Source organism: Branchiostoma belcheri, unplaced genomic scaffold, assembly GCF_001625305.1.
Source record: "Branchiostoma belcheri isolate BF01 breed outbred unplaced genomic scaffold, Haploidv18h27 scaffold96, whole genome shotgun sequence".
Classification (NCBI taxonomy): domain Eukaryota; kingdom Metazoa; phylum Chordata; class Leptocardii; order Amphioxiformes; family Branchiostomatidae; genus Branchiostoma; species Branchiostoma belcheri.
Genome location: NW_017804642.1, coordinates 1,314,759 through 1,338,517, shown reverse-complemented (window position 1 = coordinate 1,338,517; position 23,759 = coordinate 1,314,759). Strand labels below are relative to the sequence as shown.

General features: G+C 38.3%; 1 protein-coding gene across 34 annotated transcripts in view; it reads right to left on the bottom strand.

The window, feature by feature from the left end:
* Window positions 1–2,817: 2,817 nt before the first annotated feature.
* LOC109461801 (leucine-rich repeat flightless-interacting protein 2-like) overlaps window positions 2,818–23,759 on the bottom strand; it is a 55,566-nt gene continuing 34,624 nt past the window's right edge. For 12 of the 34 annotated variants that reach the window (XM_019758215.1, XM_019758240.1, XM_019758236.1 and 9 more), the window contains 17 exons: window positions 22,388–22,423; window positions 21,685–21,720; window positions 18,996–19,034; window positions 17,058–17,183; window positions 15,827–15,889; window positions 14,247–14,417; window positions 13,678–13,770; window positions 12,716–12,739; window positions 11,727–11,853; window positions 11,171–11,251; window positions 9,982–10,031; window positions 9,108–9,225; window positions 8,003–8,044; window positions 7,051–7,130; window positions 6,154–6,258; window positions 5,653–5,758; window positions 2,818–5,006 (listed from right to left, as the gene is read on the bottom strand). In XM_019758215.1, coding sequence (XP_019613774.1) covers window positions 4,960–5,006; window positions 5,653–5,758; window positions 6,154–6,258; window positions 7,051–7,130; window positions 8,003–8,044; window positions 9,108–9,225; window positions 9,982–10,031; window positions 11,171–11,251; window positions 11,727–11,853; window positions 12,716–12,739; window positions 13,678–13,770; window positions 14,247–14,417; window positions 15,827–15,889; window positions 17,058–17,183; window positions 18,996–19,034; window positions 21,685–21,720; window positions 22,388–22,423 — 1,344 coding nt within the window. In that variant the 3' untranslated portion in view covers window positions 2,818–4,959. The remainder of the gene's footprint in view (window positions 5,007–5,652; window positions 5,759–6,153; window positions 6,259–7,050; window positions 7,131–8,002; window positions 8,045–9,107; window positions 9,226–9,981; window positions 10,032–11,170; window positions 11,252–11,726; window positions 11,854–12,715; window positions 12,740–13,677; window positions 13,771–14,246; window positions 14,418–15,826; window positions 15,890–17,057; window positions 17,184–18,995; window positions 19,035–21,684; window positions 21,721–22,387; window positions 22,424–23,759) is intronic. The other 22 variants (XM_019758227.1, XM_019758241.1, XM_019758208.1 and 19 more) reach the window with 21 other exon arrangements.

The window sequence follows — 23,759 nt, the reverse complement described above, 5'->3', positions numbered from 1 at the left end:
AGGTCATCCACCAGGAGGTCCATATTTGACCTTGACCTTTGTCTTCCTAAGACTTATCAGCATACCAAATCTCATCACAATCCATAAACGCATTATGAAGTTATGCTGACTACAAAGTTGTGGAAACACAGACAGACAGACACACAGACAGACATACAGACAGACACGCCAAAAACAATACCTCCATTTTTCATGGAGGTAATAAACAGTTGAATAACAAAGTGCTTTTTTATCGAGCACGCAAATGCGCCTCCATCGGTTACTTAACTAAGTGCAGCGTTAACACGTGGGGATAATTGCTGAAAGTTATTATCAAAATTCTGTCTTTTTGCTTCATTTAACTTAAAGGAGATTTATCTATAATAGTCGGGAGAGTATCTACGACAATTTAAAGTACAACTTACCACCAAAGCGGGCATGGTGCGTCTTCCTGGGCGTAATTGTTACCCGCTTGTTCTTCCCGTCCATGTACACTCGCCATCTTGGAAAACTAAAGGCGTGTTTCACGCACATGTGTCATGCCACCTGTAAATCACAAGCAAAATTTGCATTCGATAATCAAGTTTAAGATTAGATTTACGACAAGCCAATAGGCAATCATCACACATACTGGCCTGAAAAATACAATGATTTAATTACTTTCATCTTACAATTTCGAATTTTTCAGTTTTTCTACCCTCATCATCCAACTTTATAAAATTTAAATTTAGGAAAACACACGTTAGTACTTTTCCAATACTATCTTCGCCCCTTTTATCTAAACTGAGCATCCAATTCTTCCCATATCATAGTATCAACGATAAGATCACGAAGTTACAAAGTATAGCCGAATATAACCGAAACGTCCGCAATTTGTGACTATAAAAAGGACGCTTCTGACGTCAAAAGTTATGCAATAAAATGGCCATTTGACAGGTCTTAGCTGAGAATTAACTCGATTAAAAGGCGGGCCAATCAAATCAACGGATATCGTCTGATAACGAGGCTAAAAAATATGCATACATTAAGTCCAGGTGCCGCATACGTCGAGGTAGTTACGTAATCCTCCAGGCGAATCATGTAGATACATGTATGCATGGTTAAATGTAGGCAGGATTGGGTGTAAATCTTAGCGTTTAAAGTAAAAATAACGCGAACGATTATTGAACTAGTTGTTGCAATATTTTCTATATGATCCTTATTCACGTCTAGGTGTTTTCTGGACGCTTAGAACTGATAACAAGAACAAAATCAAGGAAAATATGTTCAGTAACGAAAAATGAAACAAACATCAATAAAACGCATAAACTTTTCGTTCCAGTTTTTCCACCAAACCCTTTCTAGAAGTGTAATAATTCATACCTGAGGTGTCCAGAAGAATCTTTCTATCCCTGGCGAACGTGCACCCTTCTTTACAAAGTTTACTCCCTCACGTTTTAGTTAATTGGATGCTGTGATGCATCCACAGGCGCCATAATGCCAATTCATCATACGTGTCAATGAGGGCCTCTAGCAGTTCGTGGAATTATTGCAGGTATTGAGGGGGATTTTTTACATGTAATAATTTCGCCGACTGCTAGAAGTCGCTTTTGATACATGGCACAGAGGGTCATTAGCCTATGTATCCTTGATGCTGATTGGTTATCATTACGGCAACGTTTTTGCGTCATTAATCCTGATTGGCTGATACAATTCCTCCTTGGTGCTTGGTTAGAAATAACGATGACGTATCACTTTACGACCACATATGGGCAACCGACTCGAAACCATGAAGCAGCTTTACTTTCCATGTAAACAACTGAAATTACGAGGGATTTTCGGAGGTTCGGGTCTATTTTGGGCAATTATGTTCCTCCAGATAAGCTACTGAGTTGTAAAAACTTCCTTTACAAAGAAAAGGAGCCGATTTATGAGGCTAGGGGAGGTGAAAATGCTCGGCAACCACGTAATAGTCTTACGAACAGGGGAGGAGGGCATTGTGTGGGGATGGCTTTCAGCACCAAGGACAGGGATAGCTTCAGTTTGAACCTGGTCTTTTCTTCATGACAACAAACTGAATATTAACTCACCGACTGCAATATACGAAGGAAATCAATTTTGTGAATTTTTTAGTGCCAATCTCAATATCATATGAATGGAAACAGTAGATGGAGTAGATTACAGGCGTAAAGTACGGCAATCCCCAGTTACGATTTCGCCTCCCACCATCTGCTTGGTTTACATTCATATGGTAATGAGATCAACACGGAAAATTCACTTCTGCCAAGACTGTGACCACTTCTGCACGTGATCAGCTGATCGCAAAATCACTTTTTGGTGTATAATTTAAGAATAATATAGAATGGTTTATTATTCAATACAAACTCATCGCAGCTCATGAGCTGAATTGCGAGTTCGTAACGTTACAAATTTCAACAAGTTGACACATAAAATCGGTCTAAAAGTTTGCGAACGGCAAGCAGGTGACAATACATATTCAAAAGACGGTCCGAAATCTAATCATTTCCAGGTCTCATCAAACCCTACCAACCTACCAAGTATCAAGACTTAAGCCTTCTCAAGTTATCGTGTCTGCAGAGGCACACGCACGCACGCACGCACACACACACAAACGAACGCCTCGGAAAACATAACCTTCTTGGCGAAGGTAACTAGCCTGGTATGTTCACTTCATAGCTCATATTGTAACATTTCCAGCCTTCATGGGGTGCCTTGGCCTGTTTTTTTTTTTATTTCACCCTGTCACTTCAACAACAAATCAAATTGGTGTGGCCTTACATGGAGCAGATATAAGGTATAGATAGCAAAACTCTGACAACATGAAGCACAGAAACCAGGTGAAAAGATGTACAGTGTTTTTACTTCATTCTCCATAGAGAAATAAGTGCGTGCCCAAGCACAAGTCTTCAGGTCCATAAGTACATTATTTCAAGGTGGGGAAAAACTCACAACACTTAGACCCACAGTGGTAATACTGCCTTATTCTCAGTGGTACTATGATAAATAATCCTTACCCTCCAGCTTTTGGAAAGTATTCTCACAATACAATATTTATTCATGTATTCTGCCAACTTTGCGAGAAGCAAAGCGCTCTTTGATAATAATGAGAGCCAACAATTGCTCCAAATTTCTAAGATTTTTCCTATTTGCAGTCATTCCACTTTTGGTACCAGTTTACCAATCTACACCTGTAACTCTGAAACCTTCAGTAATGTGGCTGTATTTCTAGAACATATTACCTGTGGACCAACTATGAGCTCTCCACAATATTCTGTTGCATATTACTATTCAAATTGGTGTTCAAATATACCATAGAGTGCACTCTTCACAGTAAATATCTACCAGTATTGATAAAAAAAAGCAACCTCTACCAGAGAAAAGGATATTGCAAAAAACACAAAACATTCCAAAGTTAACTTGCAATATACAAATACACATATCCATATGCACAGGTTTTTCCATCAACATAGTTTTTTTTATCAATTCATAGATCCTAGGCTGAAATCCAAACTGTATAATCCACAACTACATTTACCTTACTTAAACACATGGTCTAGCAAAAAGCACAGACATTAAGATCAATTCTTATACCACAATTAAGGATAATTAAGTTGGCTGCCAGGCTACCCTGTACAGGTATATCTTATACATTCTATCGACTCAAAAATTGTGACAGCGTCTAGTACGAGCTTTGAAAACTCATGTCATAACAGGAGAAAATCATCCTTACATTGCAGAGTTGCAGCAAAATTAATATGATACTTTTTACATGGCTCAATGACAGGCTATTGTTTTCTGTGTATCTGAGTCTGCATGTTTCACACTTTTATTACAGATTACAATGGAAGAGTCAGAAAGAGGAGATGACCAAGAATTAGCGCACACAAATGTTTCACCAAATATGTAGATGTCCCTGCTATGATGAATAAGTAATTGTAATACAACACAAGACACATGCCTCACTGGCTATCCTAGGGAATCTGCAGTTACTACAATAAAGAACTATCTATGCTGCTTTTTGCAGTTATAATGTATGTATATGTGGAAGATATTTTATCAACGTCATACTGTAGTCCCAGGATGATTACTTCTACAACTGAGAGTTACTAAAAACTCAGTCTGTAGTACATAATGTAGTACATAATATGTATGTAGCACATCACGTATGTAGGTACATGTATGTAGTATGTCTGTAGTACCATCAGGAAGGCCCCCAGCGACATGCCCGTGTGTCCTCAGCAGCAAGAAAAGGTGCCTGCACCTATAAATATGGTGTCCTATGCAGTGTACAATGTCGATGCCTTGTCCACATTGTCGAAGTGCTAGCCTTTGCCTAACCCCTCCCCACAGCTTGTGCAATCCTAAATACTAGTAAGTGTGACTGTATCTTGAGTATGTCAATTCCAACTATGATAAGTGTGACGCCCCTCCCATATTGATGTTTTAAGTTTTGAGTAGAGTACAAAAGCTTGAGTGCCTGTGCAAGAGGCAGTGTGCTGACAGTGTGGGGAAGTAAAGTGCACACTACCTACCTACAGTACCAAGACTTGCTCAGAAAATATCCTCCTAAGTTTCTGTGCTGCGTTATCTACTGCAAGACATGTTTCAAATATAGCTCTAAACCATTTAGATGTAATACTAGTACATCATCCAACTTACAGGGAATGTCCATTTATAACTTTAGGGTGGGACACAAAATAGGGGAGGGTTAGAGAGTGGCTTCAAAGATTTCTAATGCATAGTGCTTCAAAATGGACAAAAATGGTGGCACTTTTCATTCGCTACAAGGGAGTTGGGATCATGAGAGCATGAAATTAGATGAGAAATAATACAGTAGGACTTCTCTGGGGATGTGTACCCCCCCTTGAGATATAATGGACATTCCCTGCATTGAGGTGCTGTGCTGCTAGGTGGCGTTACTTCATGTTCTGAAACTGCTCTCTGTTCCGCCGTAGTTTTTCTAGTCGTTTTTCCAGATGGCTATTCATCATGGCCAGCTCCTCCGCTCTGTCGCTCGCCGATCGCAACTGCCGAGGGGGAGGGGGGCGAACAAGACATCATCAGTTACGCAGAAAAGAACTTTCCGTGTTGGAAGTGTGGAAAAGTGGGCAAGGTGCACGACAAGAAAACATGAGGGGTGAAACTTTCTCCTTGCAAGGATCTACCAGTGCAATATTTTCAGGAACAAAACTAGATTGTGGCATGGTGTGCTTTCAACACTGCTAAAAATGAAGACATGCTTTTCCATGCCTCTGCCCTATTAAACATGCCATCTGTGCTAGTACAATGTATGTTTCTGAAGCAGGCTGAATGAATGACAAGCAACTTTTTAACATTTCTACTCTTTTCTACTCTTTTCTACAGGACATGATCATATAACACATAGTTATATGTACATTGTAACAAGCATGCACATAGAAATGCACCGGTATGTGCTTCTTTTTCAACTACGTGTACATCTAATATAGGAAACAGAACATAAGCATGATGTCAATCAGTCTCCAAGGATTAAGGTGTCAAGTGCGAAGGATTTAGCCATTGACCTTGTGCCATAAAACATTACAAAAGCAGGGATTAGGAAGCAGGGATTAAAAAGTTGGCACACTTTAATCTGCCAGACATGGCAGGGTGCGTGTAGTTATTTCTGTAGAAGCTTGCACCACACGTATGTACCATTGTGGCCTCTGTGCTGATAGAAAGACTTAATCTTTTCTATCCTACGCTCTAGACTGGAGTTGCTTTCCTGGAGTTCCTGAACCATATCCTGAGACTTTCTCAGCTGGGGAGGGACAGGGTGTTAGCAAGGAGAATGGACAAGGAGAAAAGGATGGAAAACAAGGGGAAAAGGGAGGAAATGTAGCAACAAAAGTGTGAATCCTGACGATATCACAACCTTACATTTCAACAAAAAGAGAACATTTTTTTTCAACTCTACTCAAGCCTAAACCCTGTTGAAATGTAGGTTGTTGATATCTATGTCTATAGGAAAGAACAACAGGCAAACCAAGAAGCACAAAAAGCATACTATAGAAAGGAGTTCTTCACTACAAAAGAATAAAGTCAGGATTCTAATTAATAGAATACAGATACAAAAATAAAAAAGAACAACAAAAGAAACTGTAGTCTGAGATGTTTAATACCTGTACGTACTGTATGAAAGTAAAATTTCCTCACCTCTCGCTCTAATTTTCTTTTCTCTGTCTTAAGCTCATCTTCCTTCTTCTCGGCCCCTTCTGCAGCTACCCTGTACCTGTTCACCTGGCCTTCAAGTCTTTGGATCTGAAGTAAAAATCACAGTGTCACATGTACAGTCAATCAAGGGGACACACCCCAGTTTATTTGGCGTTTCTATTCGAAGCTGCACACCCTCAAATCTAGTGACCGTCTCTGCCGTGGAATAATTCGGAAGGAGAATAACTGTATATGGGACGAAAGGATATCTGTTCAGCTACAAGACCAACTGAGTTTGGTTTCTGCAACATCTTTTCATTTTCGTAACATTAACAGAGAAAACATTATTTTCACTCCAAAATTAATGCACAAAATTTGGAATTTTCACGTAGGATGATCCCATAGAATTTCCTGGCAGAAATGACTGATGCTGACAGAAGGACACAAACCTTGTCTGTACTCGAGTCAATTTTAAAGAAAATCCTAGTGCTTGATCCTAGTAATTGATACATACATGTTAATTCTGTACACAATGTTAAGAGATTGTTAAGTTTTCGATCAGGTCACATTACACAAATTCCGTGTTATCTGAAAATGATCAAAAGACTGATGGAAAGCTTGTTGGCAAACCCTTTATTTTCTGTACAGAACTAGTGTGTGTATCTTTGTAGCATACCTTAATCTTACTGCTCTGATACAAGGGATATAAGAACTAAAACAATTTGAAAAAAAAAAAACATCAAAGTTTAATTTTTGGTCAGAGACCAATTGTTATGTATCTGTATCGGTATAGCCGGTATAACCGCCCTTCGGTGTAACACACCAGTTTTGTAGCTTTGTCCTGAGATTGTAAAAATGAGAACTCGCTTTAAAAAAAAGGAAGGGACTCTGTTTACTCACATTCCCCTCCATAGCTGCAAGGTCCTGTTCTGCTTTCTGTAACCTAAACTTGTAGTTGTTGACCTGTTTACTTGCTTCTCCTGAAAATAAACAGAACAACAGCTCATGATGCAAAATTCTTGTGATGCAAAATTCTTCCAAGCTCAACTAAGCTTTCTTCATCTGTTTTTCTCCAACATGTGCATTACTCCTTGGCAATGAGGATTCAGAAAATTGCTTTGATTCTTTGAACTGTTTATTGCTGCTTTACTGAGATAATCTTATTTTGTGTCATGGTGTATTTAGATGGTAGTAGAAAGTAAGACATAGAAAAGTATTGATACTCCAAACACCAAGGAACCGTTACTTAAAAGAAAGTTTCAGCAGTAGCTGCAATATTTCAATAATATCAAATAGACATGTTTTCTAGGACAATCCTTAATGCATGTAAAAGCAGTTAGTGTAGTTAAGAAATTTGGGTGACAAAAAAATAATCATGACACAATAGTCCAACTTCCGCAAGACGATTACAGCACTGAGCCATGCAAAAGATCATTATTTTACCTGACTATTGTTCCAAACTGTGAACATTAACAATCATTTCCAAAGGCAAAAGGTGGGGAGTTATATTTACATAATGCTGGCAAATGCTATATAATGTTAGTTAGTTAAATCACTAAACCTGTGACAGCACAGATTGTATAAAACACTGGACTTCATGCAAGTCCCCATTTTACAGTGTGAGGTTGTCATGGCATTATAGTATAGTCACACCTTGTTACTTTTGTATTTGTCTACTAGTATGCAGCAAAACAAAGTATCTAGAAAGACAATGCAGATAAAAAAACTATAGTTGTACATTCATTTGACATCTGAACCCTTAGTTCTTATTTTCTCCTTGTGTTCTACTGATGCAATGAACAGAAGGGGAGGGGGGCACTCTCAAAGGTACGTGCTACATGTAAGTACTGGCCTGATTTCAACCCTCTCTCCTTGCCCCTTTCACCAGTCTCTGCTAAATTAGACGTTCGCAGGAGAGAAATTTACAAACTTTCGTTATAAAAAGAACCTAACTGTAGCACAAGGCCCTTAGATTCAAGGTCCTTCAACATATTACCTACATATATAGAGTTTAACTTGTTCAAATTTACATCAACACCGTCAACTAAGCCATTTTGGGCCTCAAAAGTGTCATCTCTTCTGTTTATTTGGATATAAACAATACCAAATAAAGTAAATACGACACAATAGCTGCTAGGAATCTTTACAAGCAAACACACACACACTCAGATTATAATTCACAATCAAGCAGGGAAAGCTGTGATTTTATGATACTACATGTATATAAAACTAGGTTGCGATTGAACGTCAGATACTCTATGAGTGATTGGCTGACAAATCACTGCATAAGTGGCTGTAATTGGCTAGCAATGTTTGCAAGCTGGTACATGATTGGTTGCTACAGGCAGCAGGGGATTGGCTACCACCTATGCAAGGCTATCTGTGATTGGCTCACAGGGATGGAAGCAGGCAGGGGGTTGGCTACAGCATACTTACTGAGATAATTGAATATCTCATCGGACACAGCCTTGTCACCCCTGGCCAACCTATCCCTCATCCAAATCTTAAACTTGACTGACAAACAGACACAGAACAGATGCAAAACACATGCAAATCTCCTGCTGCGTGCAAGGTGATTTGCATACAGGTACACGTAGAAAAAGCATGCACACATAAAACACAGTATACAATAGAAACAACACTAACACAGCTAACATGTCAGTATGACAGAGCAGCTAAAAATACTACTATCTAAGCCTTATCACATTCACATTGTTACAAGTTGTTCTAGCTATAATAAAAAGGACTATACTATAGATGACATGGGGTTAAAACATGTACAAAGTTTGTTCAAAAGAAAAGTGATATTAACGAAAACTACATGTAAAAGGGACAACATGATAAAAAGAAGAGCTACAAATACAACTCATAGGGCATTACATTCAAGGTACAGAAGTAATGGACAATAACAGTAACGTGAAGACTACAGAACAGAAAAGAAAGACATGCAGACTTACTCTGAATGTCCAACAGTTCCATATCAGGTCCGTTAGCTTCAGCAGTCCTGTTGGCTTTGCTCTGTAAGGCCTTCGTCCGCTCTTTTTCTTCCTCTAACTCTAGTTTCAATCTTCTAATCTGTAGACAAGAAAAAAAGTTCAGTACCAATTAAGGACAGTGACAACAAACCATGCAAAGGTACATGTAAATCTTGGAGATGATACAGGGACTTTGGAGTATACAATGCACACAAAAGTTTGATTTTTTTTTTAAACTACAAGACAAAGCTTTGTTACATCTGTGAATAGTTTCATCAGGTTGGTAAGACACTGAGTAGAGAGACTCTTTTTACACAACCAAGTCTTTCATTCAGTCGATGTTTCGGTGACCGTCTGTCACCTTCCTCAGGGCAATTCTGACTGGTTCACATTGCACTGCAGCACAGGTGTCGCTGCTACGTTTGGAACTGCTTTGTGGAATCTGTTCATAGTTCTCTGTAACTGTTAGATAACTGACCACCATTATGTACATTTGTATATACATGTATATAACTCCCTCATGTTTGGGACCGCATTGTAGATACATTTCCCTGTAATCCAATCACGCATTTGTGTAGATATGGAAATATTGTTCATTTGGGAGTGCATCTGTAGCAGCGACACCTGTGCTGCAGTGCAATGTGAACCAGTCAGAATTGCCCTAAAGAAGGTGACAGACGGTCACCAAAACGTTGGCTGAATAAAAGACTTGGTTGTGTAAAAAGAGTCTCTTTACTCAAAGCTTTGTTACATATGTATGTATAAAACATAAAAATTTATCTGATTTTTGTCAACCTTAACTACAAAATATTTTGTCTGGAAAGTACCACTGTATTATCTTAAAAAGAAGACTTACTTGATCTACAAGGTCTTCTTTTTCCTCTGCCATTCTCTTAAGTCTTTCATCTAGAAAAGGATGATAACTTCATTAGTGATCTTAAATCAGAAGATAATAACAACATCACTGGTAAGTTAGTAAAAGAGAAAAATCAAAGAACAGTAGGGGACATACATGTACAGTAGTTAACAGGTAGAACTGTAAGTTCACATCTAATTTCAACTACATGTAACTGCTATCTATTTAAAGGGTGTAAGGGAGTGACTATCATTCTAAACTTAATTGTTTCAATATAGAGACTTCTGTGCTTTTCTTTCTATCTATATATGATACAAACCTCATCTGGCATACACATGCAGACTTGGTTAGAAATATAAATTGTAAGCAATGTTCCTTCTTATAAAAAAAAAGACTAGAGGTATCAATTTTCTGACAAAGATTATCTTTTGGAAACTTTCATAATATTCAAATTCTCTTGTAAGCATTGCTGTCTTGCTTTAAAGATTTGGTAAAAGAAGAAAAATCAAGATTGTGATTGTCAAGCATTTCAAACAACTGAGTGCCATACTGGATAACGTTATTACAAGGAACATGTTAATTGAAAATCCTTGTTTTAATCTAAAGACACGGCATGCTCACAACAAATAAGGCTTTACTTCATGCATAAATTTTATAACTATCTTCTTCAGCTTAGCAGGTGATATGACATTCTTATTTCTGAAGTTGAACTGTTTAGACTCAATTTAGAGACAAGACTTAAACACAATGTTATCCAATGGATGAAAAATGACTGTGCATCCTAGTTTCTGAGAAAAAAATGTTTTCTATGTATTTTTTCTGGAATGTCATTTGGCATTGGAGGGAGGAGGGTATAAGAAATGATTCTGAACCAAATTTACCTTAAGAATCTTATGTGATTTCAAGTAATACATGTAATTTCAAGATAATGTTCTTTGTTTAACAAAAAAAAAAACAATATATTATTTGTGAAAATTTGTTGATCTAGGATGCACACATATATTTGGCCTGATTAGCCAACACTACAAAGCAAAGACAGACACATAGAGTAGTGAGAAAAATGTTAGGAAAGAGTGGTGATGGTTTATGTATGGGTCCTCAGTGCTCATGACATTAAGAGAAAACGTGGCAGACTTCTGGCTGGTGTTGTTACTGCTCCATCCCACAGACACACAGGCGCGAGATTTACCGTAGAACATTGCCATGGCGTATTCAGTGTTGGGCTGCGATTGGACAGGACCCTGCTTCTTGGCCTGCAGTGCCTTTAAGTCTTTAACGCCCCACACAGAACCCAAAATGAGGCATAAGTAAGTGGGAAACAACAGAAGAAGCACAGTGCGGGTACAGGTCTGTACCAGGACACTGTGAGATGGTGGGTGATGGGGAAAACAAGTGGATGAAGGAAAGAAAACAGTACACTGGGAAGGTAAAGTATGATGACCTGGTCACCCAATTTTAAAGGCTGTGACATAAATTCTCCAGCCTGCAGTTTTTACCACAGATGCAAGAGGGAGTAAATGGAGTTTTTTTCTAAATTAACCAAAAATGAAGACATTTTTACACTTTAGCCATTTCTGGGACTTATGTACAATAGGAATACTATACAATGTAATGTAATAACTGTTAAACTAAACAGCAAATGGCTTTAATTCACAGAGAAGTAACATTAGAGAACATCTGTGTTGGCCACATCTCCTACATGACCATTTGCTGTCTACACTATACAGGGTGTCTCCCATCCTCACCTAACGTTCCCTCGCCTGCCTGTTCCAACATCTGTGCAGCCTCCGGCGTTACCAAGGCAACTTTCGTCTTCTTCTCTCCCGTTTCCGCCTCCCCGTTGGCCGTCCCGACTAGAACCAAACCTTGTTCCTGGGGAAGAAAAAAAAGAAGTCTCAAAAAACCGTTCGAGTTCTGTTTTGACCAATCAGCTGTGAGTAGCAAGAGGAAGACTTTCCCAGCATGCACTCTGTTGCAGCCATCACCACAGGAGACCAGAGACAGGAGAAGAGCTCGGGGAAAGACGTCTGGAGTGAGGAACAAGTAGAGAAGGGAGACTTGTCAACCTTAAAGACATTAGTGTTGCTCATCGTGGGAAGAAGAATGGATGTTTTAAAAAAATCGAGTTGAAAACATCCATTAATATGGTTTTGAAGTGAACATGGCTATGTCGGTGAGGGTTAGACATCCAGGTAATAAGATAAGCAACTGGATATGATTTTAGAAACAGTCAGATGTTTCAGGTAGCATCCATTACCTTTCATCAGTGACCATTTCCAAAATCATATCCAGTAACTGTTCCTTGGGTTACTGTTTTTTGACACATTGCATGGCTACTTTTGTACAACCACAAGCCTCCAATGTTTGTGGCAAAAAATCAGATGAGTGTAAAAATTCGGCCTCCTTCTTCCCACAAATTTCACCACGATTTAGCATTCGCTAACTAAAAGCTGTTCTCAAAAGTTCTTGGTGAATAAGAGGGAAACATTTTCCAAGCCTTGAGCAAAGTACATGTATTTGCAGGATTTCCCTCATATCCACAAGACACTTGATTTGAACAGCTTTTAGTACAGCTATCCACAAAGACACCAAACAAAATAAGGAGAGAGTAAACCACATCCACAGAGCTGGAAAAGAGGAGGAAAACAAGAGGGAAGAGACAAACAGTTATAATCCGTTAAACACCAGAGAGAGAGAGAGTATTTCCCACACTACTGTAGACTTCTGTACCCACCAGTAGTGGCCTCAGTCCATGTTCCTGAACAGCAGGAGAGAAAATCAAACAAATATTCAATCTACAGCCTACAATCATGGGAGTTAAACTTAAAGGCATCCAGTGAAGTTTTTAGGGTTTGGAAACCAGATTTTTAGAATAAATATTCTAGTCACTTATCTATATACACAGTTGAAACAACACTGTCCCAATGTATATTGCACATTCATGGAGCAAAAATACCCCCAAATTCTGATGAAAAATGGTTACTGGAAGGACCTGGATTGATTTTTGAAATACTGATCTAAATATGCTAATTTGGGATAGTATGTGTCACTATCATTTTGCCTTATTCAGAATATTTCCAATTTTGCCACCCTGAAATTGTATTGGATGCCTTTAACAGTTTTCAAGATCATGGACAGTTAAGCATATCACTTGAATTAGAACACACAACTAGCTAAACATACATTTGTACTTTAAGTGGATAAATTACAGTGCAGGTAACAAAGATAGAGGGGTAACATAACAATGTAATGTTTGAGGCTGAGAAAGTAAGAACAAGTACAGTCAAAACTGCCCAAGACAACCACTCAGGGGACCGATATAATCCAGTCATGTGGTTAGGGGGTCACTATTGGCTTGATGCTTGTGCCAATGGGGAAAAATGGTCAAATTGGTGGTCCTTATGAGATAGCACATACAGGTTTGACTGTACAGACAGACAAACACAGGCATATAAAAAAAAGCACAACTTGAGCAATTGAGAACAATGTACATTCCATAAACTAAGAATATTTCTAGAATTCACATTGGACAATATCAACTCAATTTACATATTTCACATCAAGTTTAGTACATACATAAATCAGATATTTTTACTTTGTGGCAGACTAAACTGGTTCTAACTGATCACTGGACTAGCCTACTCACCACTGGGGGTGTTGGGATCTGCCATTCCCTTAGGGGGGAATACCACTCACCTCTATAAGCTCATCCCGTTGCCTTAGTGCTTCCTTCAGCTCTGCAACATTGTGTTCTAAGATGCCGTAAGCATGCTTTTGTCTTTCTAACTCCTACAGCAAAAGAGAAAATGGCATTCAGCACACAATCTTGAACCTTAAATGATGACATCCTGAACATAATCTAGATAATTAAAACTAATAAATCAAGCCTTTAAAGTTGCTATAATATGCCAAAAGATATTCATCCCTATATCTTTTATGATAAAACAGCATGTTGGAAGAACAGTAACTATAAATTACTTTAGATTCATGGTAGCAAACTTTCGCGGCCTGAGAAAAATGTACATGTTCACAGAACTACATGTTCCCAGTGGCAATGGATGGGTGCAGAAGAAAGTCAGCAAATTATTTGTTTGCAATAATGATAAATTCGCAGTACAGAAGTGACTGCGAAAGCCACGAAATCATTCAATATAAAAGCGCCCGCAAATATAAAGCGATTTACAGTATTAGTACTGCACCTAAAAATCTGAAAGGCATGCAGTTTATCGGCAAAATAAAACAGAGAAACAAAAAAGAAGACATACCCTGCATTTCTCCTTGTACTCCCTCTGTAGTTCGTTCATGGACTCTTCCTGGATTTCTAACTTGTCCTTTAGGATGTCCACCTGGTACTGTAGTGTGGTTTTCTCATTGTCTAGCTGCGCGTTGGACACCATCGCTTTCTTGTACTTCTCTTCTGATTCACTTAGTGCATCCTAGAGACACGAGTTAGAAAAGTGACATCAGAAGTTACAGTACGGCACGACACTTACAATTCACTAAACCCTTATACAAAACAAGCACCCACCCTTAAATCATCTAAAGAGAGACTGAAATATGAATAGTACTGAACTTATCTGACGCTTGACTCCCTCCGAACACTGACCGATTATGATTTAACTATTTTTTTTGTTATTTGTTTGATTTGTATACATGAATATGGTTTATTACTACTATATGTTCAAGTGCTTTATTATTTAGGATCTACTTCCTAAGTTTGTATTATTTGGAGTCTGACCTCTGACAATCTCACGCTCTGACTGATCTTGTATTTTGATTTATGATTTTCGAATTTCTCTGTTACGTTTAATTCTTGCTATTTTATGTTACATTATTTTCTTGTATTCCATGGGCTCCCTTGGAAATCAGCCTGGCTGAATGGCTGAATGGACCACCCATTTGTCAGTAAAATAAATAAACAAATAAATAAAAGAAGATGTTTATTTATCATCATGGCTGAAAGAAGAAGTCATGTGCAAATCCACCTTTTTTCTATCATTTGGTAATTTTTTTTTACTTCTTTTTTATTTTCACCTCTGCCCACTCCTTTGTGCTTTGTTCCTAAGGCCAATGTGTTGACAACATGTGATAAATGATAAACAACAGAACCCTGGGGTCAATCTTTTAGTTCACTGGAAAAATAAACAAGTACTGGTCTTAGAGGGCACGTAGACAAGGTCAATGCTAACAGCTATTCACTAAAATGCTATGGCAAAGCACTGTCAACTTTGTTGACCCATGGAAATGTCAAGTAGCTGTGTATGTCCAATATCTGTCTTTTCATCTGGTTGGTGGTATTTCAGAGCTACCAGTCTATCAATAACACTGTGGAAAGATTTATAGGAGCTGCTGCCTCTCTCAGGAACATTAGGAGGGCAAGCTGTGCCACAAGGACCTGTATATTTGTTCTGAGGTTACGACAGCTGGGACAATAATAAACATTACATGGACACTTTTCTTGTACAGACCTGGTAACTACAAGGGGTGTTTGTGAGATATACACACAAAATCGGTACTTTCTGGTATCAAGTTTTATCTAACCCTCTCTTTTTGATAGATAAGATAACTACAGTGTTTTTAGAGCATAATCTTCTTCATAAAACTTCATGAACTTCTAGTGCTACACCACTATTCACAGAAGTTCAGAGCATATATACTGCTGAAACAGTGGCATCGACAATGGCAGTGTATATATTAAAATGGAAAGAGTCAAGTAATCAAATTGATATGCAGATGTATGAATGAAAATAGAATTATGTTCTATGAAGACTTTTAGTTTGAGGCATGCAAGAAGAGCAGGAAAGATATAATCGTTATTGCATCTAATTATCACAGAACCTCCTACCTTCAAGACTTTCAAGTCTGTCATGTATTTCTGCTCTACATCGAATAGTGCATCTTGCAAGGCCTGGAAGGAACGCAGTGTGCAGCGAAACATCGCGAGGAGGTTATCAAAGGATACGAAGAAAAAGCAGGAGAAAGTATGCAAGAAATCAGTTAGCAAACAATTATTAATGTACGCAAAGTGAAAGCAGCAAACTACTACATCAAACGACTTTGTGAAATGAAAGGGAACATTTTTCAAAAACATTAAACATGAGTATTAAAAGATAGGACAATGAGAAAGCAAATGGTTACAAGCAAAAGCTGAAAAGCAGAGTGCAAAATCCCAAACCAACCACCAGAGAGTCACAACAAAATCATGTGGTAGCAAGGTCCTTTGGTGTTCAATTCTTTTGTAGTGTACTTTTCTTTGTGTTCTCTGAACAATCCTATTCAAGACTTCCCTGCTATGCCCAATATCATTGCAATATCCCAAATCATATACAAATTTTCTATTAATTTTCTATTCATCAGATGCACTTTTCTTTGTCCTTTATCTCCCCCCCATTCCATCTTCCTACGTGGAACAGTCCATGTGCTGTCCACTCTTCTCAGTGAAATATCAGCTTGCCTTGGTGACAAGAACTGAAACTCTGACAGTCGGTCTCATCGATATAAGTCAGCGCCCTTTACCACAGCCATGTACTTGGAGACTGCACGATTAATCAATAAACAAATGTTATTCAGGGCTAGAAATACTGGGTGCAGGATGTGCACCTTAGTGCACCCAATTTTTTAGCTGTGCACCTAATTTTTTTCTGTGGGTGCACCAGTATACCCAAATATTTTTGTAGGTTTACATATGTAGAGATGTTAAATTACAGTAGTATCCAGCATATTCTTTTATTAACATCTAAGTGTCAGAAAAGAACAAAATCATTGTTTTAGTACTTTTCTTCAGAAATGATACATAATTGGATTTTGCTGACATTCTACTTATTTTATCTTATATGGTGCACCCAAAAAAATTTGTGTGCACCCAATTTTTAGGTTGCAATTTTTCAGTGCACCTGTTCCCAAAAATGAATTTCGAGCCCAGTTACATGTATAATTATTCATATTTGTCAAGTTATGTTTCTATACCACAGAATTCTGTGAAAGGGAATAAATTATATTAGCTTTCTCAGACTACTATAGTTGCAAGAAGACATCACAAGGATCCCTTTTCTGTCGTGAGTCTCTCTCTAGCGTACCTTGAGTTCCCGAATGGAGGCTTCGGAGGAGGAAGACCCGGCATCATCATCGCTGCCTCTTCTGGACGAAGAACCGCCGAGCGCCGACAAACTAGCGAACGATAATACAGAACCCCCCGCACCTCTCTGCAGCAACATCGGGGAGAAAAAACTCAACATTACACGTCAAACATTGAACTCTGTATAACTGCTCTGGGAAAAGGATGAAACCCACAGGTACACACATACACCACACATACATGTATGCTTGTCACGTGGACTCAGAGTTTAGAACTTACAGTTCCTAATGGACACCCAAGAGACTGAAGACGACAATTACAGCAAACTTCAAAGACAGTTTGCAGATTAAACTAGAGTTCCACGATCTCATACCTTCGCCAAATGATGTTAGCCTTTATGAATAAGAAATATACTAATCACCCTGATTATGCAAATAGGATCCTCAATTGCATGAAGTATATCAGTCTGTTGATCATATTCTCCACCAAAAGACAGTCTTATCTTAACAAAGAATGCCATTTTCTCATAAATTATGCAAATGTGGTCCTTATTTGAATAAGTTATGTTTAATTATGTTCACCTTCACTTAACTTTCAAACACCCCAAGTATGAAATTCCAGGCAGTTACCACTACGCAATTATAACATTTTCTCATTAATTATGCAAATTAAGTCTTCATTTGCATAATCAATATTTGCCTGTGTTTCTCTCGTTCTTAATAACATATGTTACAAGCTTGAACTTCCTATCATGGAATTCAGCTGATTTATAGAATTTCCTCATTAATTATGCAAATTACATCAATATTCGCATAATTGTAATATCATTATGTCAAGCATCACTTAAGCTACCTACATACCAAAAACCACGATGATCCATCAATCGGTTCTTGAGTTATCCTCTTTTAAACATTTGTCCTTTAAACCCCCCTGCAGTTCTAGAGCAAGCCGCTAGGGGACCTCAACTCACGTCACTTCTTCCCCAGCACAAGAGCTATCTGCCATCTAAATTTCATCACCATAGCATGTCTGGATCTTGAGATATCAAAACAGGAAGTTCAGCTGCAGTACCATAACAAGCCGCTAGGGGGTCCAAAATCTAATCATTTTGAGGTCTCATCAAGACCTACCCATCTACCAAGTATCAAGACAATCCATCAAGGCCTTCTCAAGTTATCGTGTTGACAGACAGACAGACAGACAGACAGACACACACACACACACACACATACACGAACGCCCCTGAAAACATAACCTTCTTGGCGAAGGTAATAATTGGCAACTGCAACATGTTCTGGCTAGTCAGGACAGCTGTAGACTGTTGTTAGTCTGCCGAGATAATATGTCAGGACGTGAAGGAGTCTAAACACTTTCCCGAGGTTACAAGGGAGGACCTGTTCTTTTGATAGCTGGATTATTTTTTGAAAGACACATAACCTATCCCCTGTCTACCTTGTTGCAAATTTAACAAGCTGAACCCATGCAACTGTCATTCTACACTTTAACCTGCTAAATGTCAATTTCATATTCAGCATGCAATAGTAGAGTGATGTTGACCGCCTTAACACTTTCTATAGGATGGATTTACATGTACAATGTACCTTAGGTCCTCTGAATAACTTACCATGCTTGAATTGTTTTCTAAAATATGAAACAAAAAGGAACTTCCAAATGATGAATTTCAAAATATCAATTTTAGGTTGCAGACAATCTTTCTTGTTTACTAACATCAGTAACAAGAACATCCCTGTCAGAATTTTCATTCTCAAGCCAAGAAAAACCTGCTTAGTATCTCATTATCACCTCATTAACACCTGTTTGACAGTTTATTTAGTCATGCCCCCTAACTTCACACCGTGTAATTACAGCACCCCCTGGGAGATATCCTGAATAGGGTCTCCATTATTTAGCTTAATGAGTACAACAAAGACGTCCTCACCCTCGCTTTGTCATTTGTGCCCAGTTCATCTCCTTCTGCCTGCAATGGAAACAAACAAACAAACACAGTCAGTCTTTTTGTACCAATTAATCTTTGCCGTACAAAGCTTTTGTGTGAACATTAATTCTTTCACACATCTGCAGCGTTGGGGCTTTTCATCATGTATAAGAACTTTTTTGGACATTTTTTGTGGAATTTCATTCAATCCAATTTACTTAAAATGAAAGTATTCTTAATCCTTCAAATATATTGCATTTCCATACATTTTTCCTCAATATCATTTAAATTGGGACCAGAGTATGTGTAGTCCTATAGGAATATACTAAAGAGAAAGATATGAAATCATATTCATAGGTCTTCTGTCTTTGTTGCTGGGAATGAAGATATTGAAGGGGAGAAATATGTCATACAAAATTGTTAGCTAAAACACACATTTAATATCAAAGATTCATATGTTAGAGAATATATCTGGAAAATCTAACATAGAACAATTCCATGACAACCTAATTTCTAGCTGGAAAAAATGACAGGCAGCATGTAATGTTAGTCAAACATTGTTTAAGTACATGGCAGTGTAACATCTAGATTGTTGCGTACATGTTTCTGCAAGACATGCAAAGTCATGCATAAGTACACAATCCTTTCTAAATACACACTGCTACTACAGACAATACTAGACATCCTAAGTGACAGGTTAAGTACACTAATGTGAAAAGCATCCTCCTTGAAAGCATCACACCCTTCCTTTCCCTCTTATTTGTCACAGAGTGGCGTAGTTCGGAGAAAAATGTCAAATCATGGTTTGTTTCAGCTGAAAAAGGAGTCAGCGTCTTGACCTTGTGAATTCCTCTCAGAGCAGACAAAACATATCATTTGTCTGCGCCGGGTGGGTTTTGACTGGCAGTACGGCTCATCTGGTTCCTGTTAGAACCAGTATTGCAGTGAGTAGTGACAGGAGAGGAGGGGAAATCCTGCCCTGTGGCAGCCAGGCATGACAGCAGTGTTAGTGTAGGCTAACAAAGTAAACACTATCGCAGAATAAGTGGCTTGTGGAGAAGGAATGCAGGGGAAGAAAATGAATGGAAAGTCAAGACTTCCCCTGCAGAATAACTTGGCTCCTGACAACTTGGAAATACCAACTAGAAACACAGTAAATTGCTTCGTGACATCATTTTTTACACAAGAACAAGGAAGTCTTCCTACCTAAAAACTTCTACATTTTTTCAAGCATGTCAAACTCAGGGATGCACCATTAAATGACGACACGTGCAAAGATAAAAAAAAAACTGTTCTCCAACCTCTAATTTTCTATTCAAGTTAGATCATACCTTGGTTACACTGGGGGTCATGTGCTAAATTCAGGACTTATAGACAAACATGTTGGCCCGACATGCAACATCATTAGAGTCTAACACTGTTAAGTGTACAAATTAACAGTAAAAATACAAAACCTATCACTTCAGTAGGAAGAAATTCTAGACCATGTTAATTCACTAAGCTAATTGTTTATGAGCCCCGCCAGTCTTCTGAGAGAAAAAAAAACATAAGAACGCTCACCCACAGAGCAGCAAGGAAGGCAGCAGCCATTTTAGCGACTAAGGTTAAAGTTGAAAGGCCAAGTTTTAGGTGACCCTTGTCATTACTGACTAGAATTTATTAAACACTTCACTGGGGTTAAATGCCTCCTCAGAATTTATTCCACGGGACAAGAAAACACCATAAAAGTTGACCCTGTGACAATAAGAATGGAATGTTGTGATTTGCTGTTGATTTTGTGCCCTTTCACTGTATAACAAGGAGGTGGTAACGCAAGCTGTGAACGCCCGTGCGGAAATTCCAATCTTAAAATCAGGTACGTACATGTTAGTATTTCTACGTAACAGTTAGTCATTTAAGTTAGGCTATACTAGTATACAACAGTCTACATGACAACAAATAAGCATTACGGACTGTCCATTACATATGAGGAGGGATGGCAACAACCCTTACACAAACGTACCAAACCTGAAATGAATATTGTCCCAACATTTTGGATCATACGAGACAAAAAGAACTTTATACTTATGAGGTAAGAAACTGGCATGACAGCTCCTCCAACATCCACCCTTCTCAACTATTAATGATCAGTCCCTATAAACAATTGTTAGTACAGTAACTACATGTTCATGCTCTCTAAGGCCATACCAATTTAATTTGTTGGTTCTTGGAATCGTCTCTTAATTTCTTTCTGATTTGCAAAAAAAAAAAGAAGATTCTGGTTCTGAATCAACTCAAATATGCTTTTCTTATTTCTTTCTGATTTGCAAAAAAAAAAAGAAGATTCTGGTTCTGAATCAACTCAAATATGCTTTTCTTCCTAGTTTTTACGGTTTTTCCATCTATCAATGCAGTGGTTTGATTAAAAGTTCAAAATTCATTGTTTAAAATATTAACCCAGCCTTTTGTGTTGACTTCATGGCTCCTATCATAGCATTTGGGGCTATAATAGGATGCCTATATCTTCATTTTTATTTTATTTTTTCGCCCTGTTGCTTCATTTTTTTTCTGAAAAAATCCGAGAACCAACAAATTAAATTGGTGTGGCCTAAGTGGCAGCCACCTGCATGGCATCATTGCTACTCTGTAATCTGTGGATCTAAACACAAACATGCGGTGAGTGAGAGACAGGTGTGTCCATGGTGCCACTTACATCTTCACTGATGGATCCTATGTAAATCTCAGAACCCTGAAATGTGGGGGAATGTGACATGACATCAGTACAATGTCTCGGAATGAAAACATGTCCTAGCACCCTGTTAGTATGTAGTAATGCTGAAAATGTGTATGACAATGTGTACTGACCTAGCAACATAAGACTATATCGCATAAAGCTACATTCATAATTTCAATAAATACCAAAGTACCATAAAGAAAAATGGTAGATCAGATGACTCTACAATATACAAAATGCCAACTGTGTCATACATGTACAGGTTTGAGTTTTTGACACAGCAATACAGGTAGTTAGGAAAAAATCACAGAAGTCTGCAAATTCTGAGTATCTAACAGGAGATGTGAGGTAACAGGGAAAGTGAAGAAAGCATGGAAGGCTGAACATGGAGGCATAACATTTGCATGTAGGACATGATAGCCTGGATGGCAGACCTATATTAGGCCTAAAGTTATCGCACACTGGATAACTTTGGGCCTGGTGTGCTATGGGTCTGGCATCCAGGCTAAGGACATGAATGAAAAGTAACTATTTTCTACAGCCTTTTTACATTTTCATGTAAGATAAGATGTGTAGGGCCTTACAGAATATGCTTTGTTTCTCGATATACAAGTTATATACACAGAAGCATGGTGAGAGAAGAGAGAGGTGACAGCTACATGTACATGGTGCGAACACTTACAGACAGGGACCCATAACTGCTTCTCCGGGACGAATCCTGACGGGAACACGTACAGGGGACATGTCACCAGCATCACCATAGTAACAAACAAAACTTAAACATGCTGACATTCAAGATTATAACTGTGCATTGTGGTGTGGTTTGTGAATTGGTTACACAATATCAAATTCAGTGTTTCTGACACAATTTTGCAAAAGAGCTGGGCAAACTGAACCAAGGCAATACGTAGTATTGTACAATTCTGTTACTTTGAATGCACCATTTTGGCAAAATTTAAGAAAAAAAAATGTCAGTGAACTAATTCTGATAAGGGGGTGTGATCACCAATGTGAATATTGCGAATGCAGGGGCAACTGTTGGGGAGGGGAAATGACAATTACACAATACAAATGATGAAATACAATGCAATAAAACTACTTAATATGTATAATATCAGTACTTGCAGACTCCTTGTGTAACTTAATCATTTTACAATAAAATATGTACTCCTGGTATAATTTGTAATAGTTGAAGGGTTTATAAACATATTGAAAGTTAGAAAAACAATTAGCCAGACAAGACAACCACAACTTCAGGTGTCAAAATTAACTCAAGACTGAAAATGAAACAGATTCACAAAACAACAAGATTCATACAGGACTGTTAAAACAAACGTGAAGACATCACATCACTACAGACTTGTAAACGGTTACGACATTTTAAAAAGGCGCAGGCAGAGAGAAAAGTACGCAAACAAGGCCAGGGCGTAGTGCTGTGTACCGGTTCGCTGGAACTAGTTCGGACTTATGTAAAAATGTTCAGGTCCAAGTAAAAAAAGTCTGGAACCAGTTTCAGACTTACAAAAAAATCATGTCACATTCCCCTTTTTGTTCTAAACCACCTAAAATCTTCAATAGAACAAAACTTGGTGCTGCAAAATGAAGAAAACAAAATGCATTGTCAAGTGTCAGCCTCTGTAAATTATGTGGCCACAGTTTCGCCCAGTTGTGCCACCTAAACAACATATCATGCTCCTAAACCCTGGTAGCGCAGGGCTCGCTACAAAATTTTGCAGCAAAGATGCCCCATTTTTCATTGGGAAATGTTAACTGAGAAGTCCTTTCTGTATTATGTATATGCCGTGGGTTTTGGTCCGGACTTACAAGTCCAGGCCTAAACCTCTCGACTTGAATCCAGACCTGAATCTAATGGCTTTAGGTACACAGCACTACCAGGACGTCACACGAAGGACAAGTCAGACTCAGAGGGACACATAGACCCTGTTCATACCAGACTTATATTTAGCGGTTTCAACCGGTTTTTCAAAAACCGGTTTTTATTTAACCTGGTGTGAACGCAAATTAACCGGTTTTTTAGGGGTTTAAATCCGATT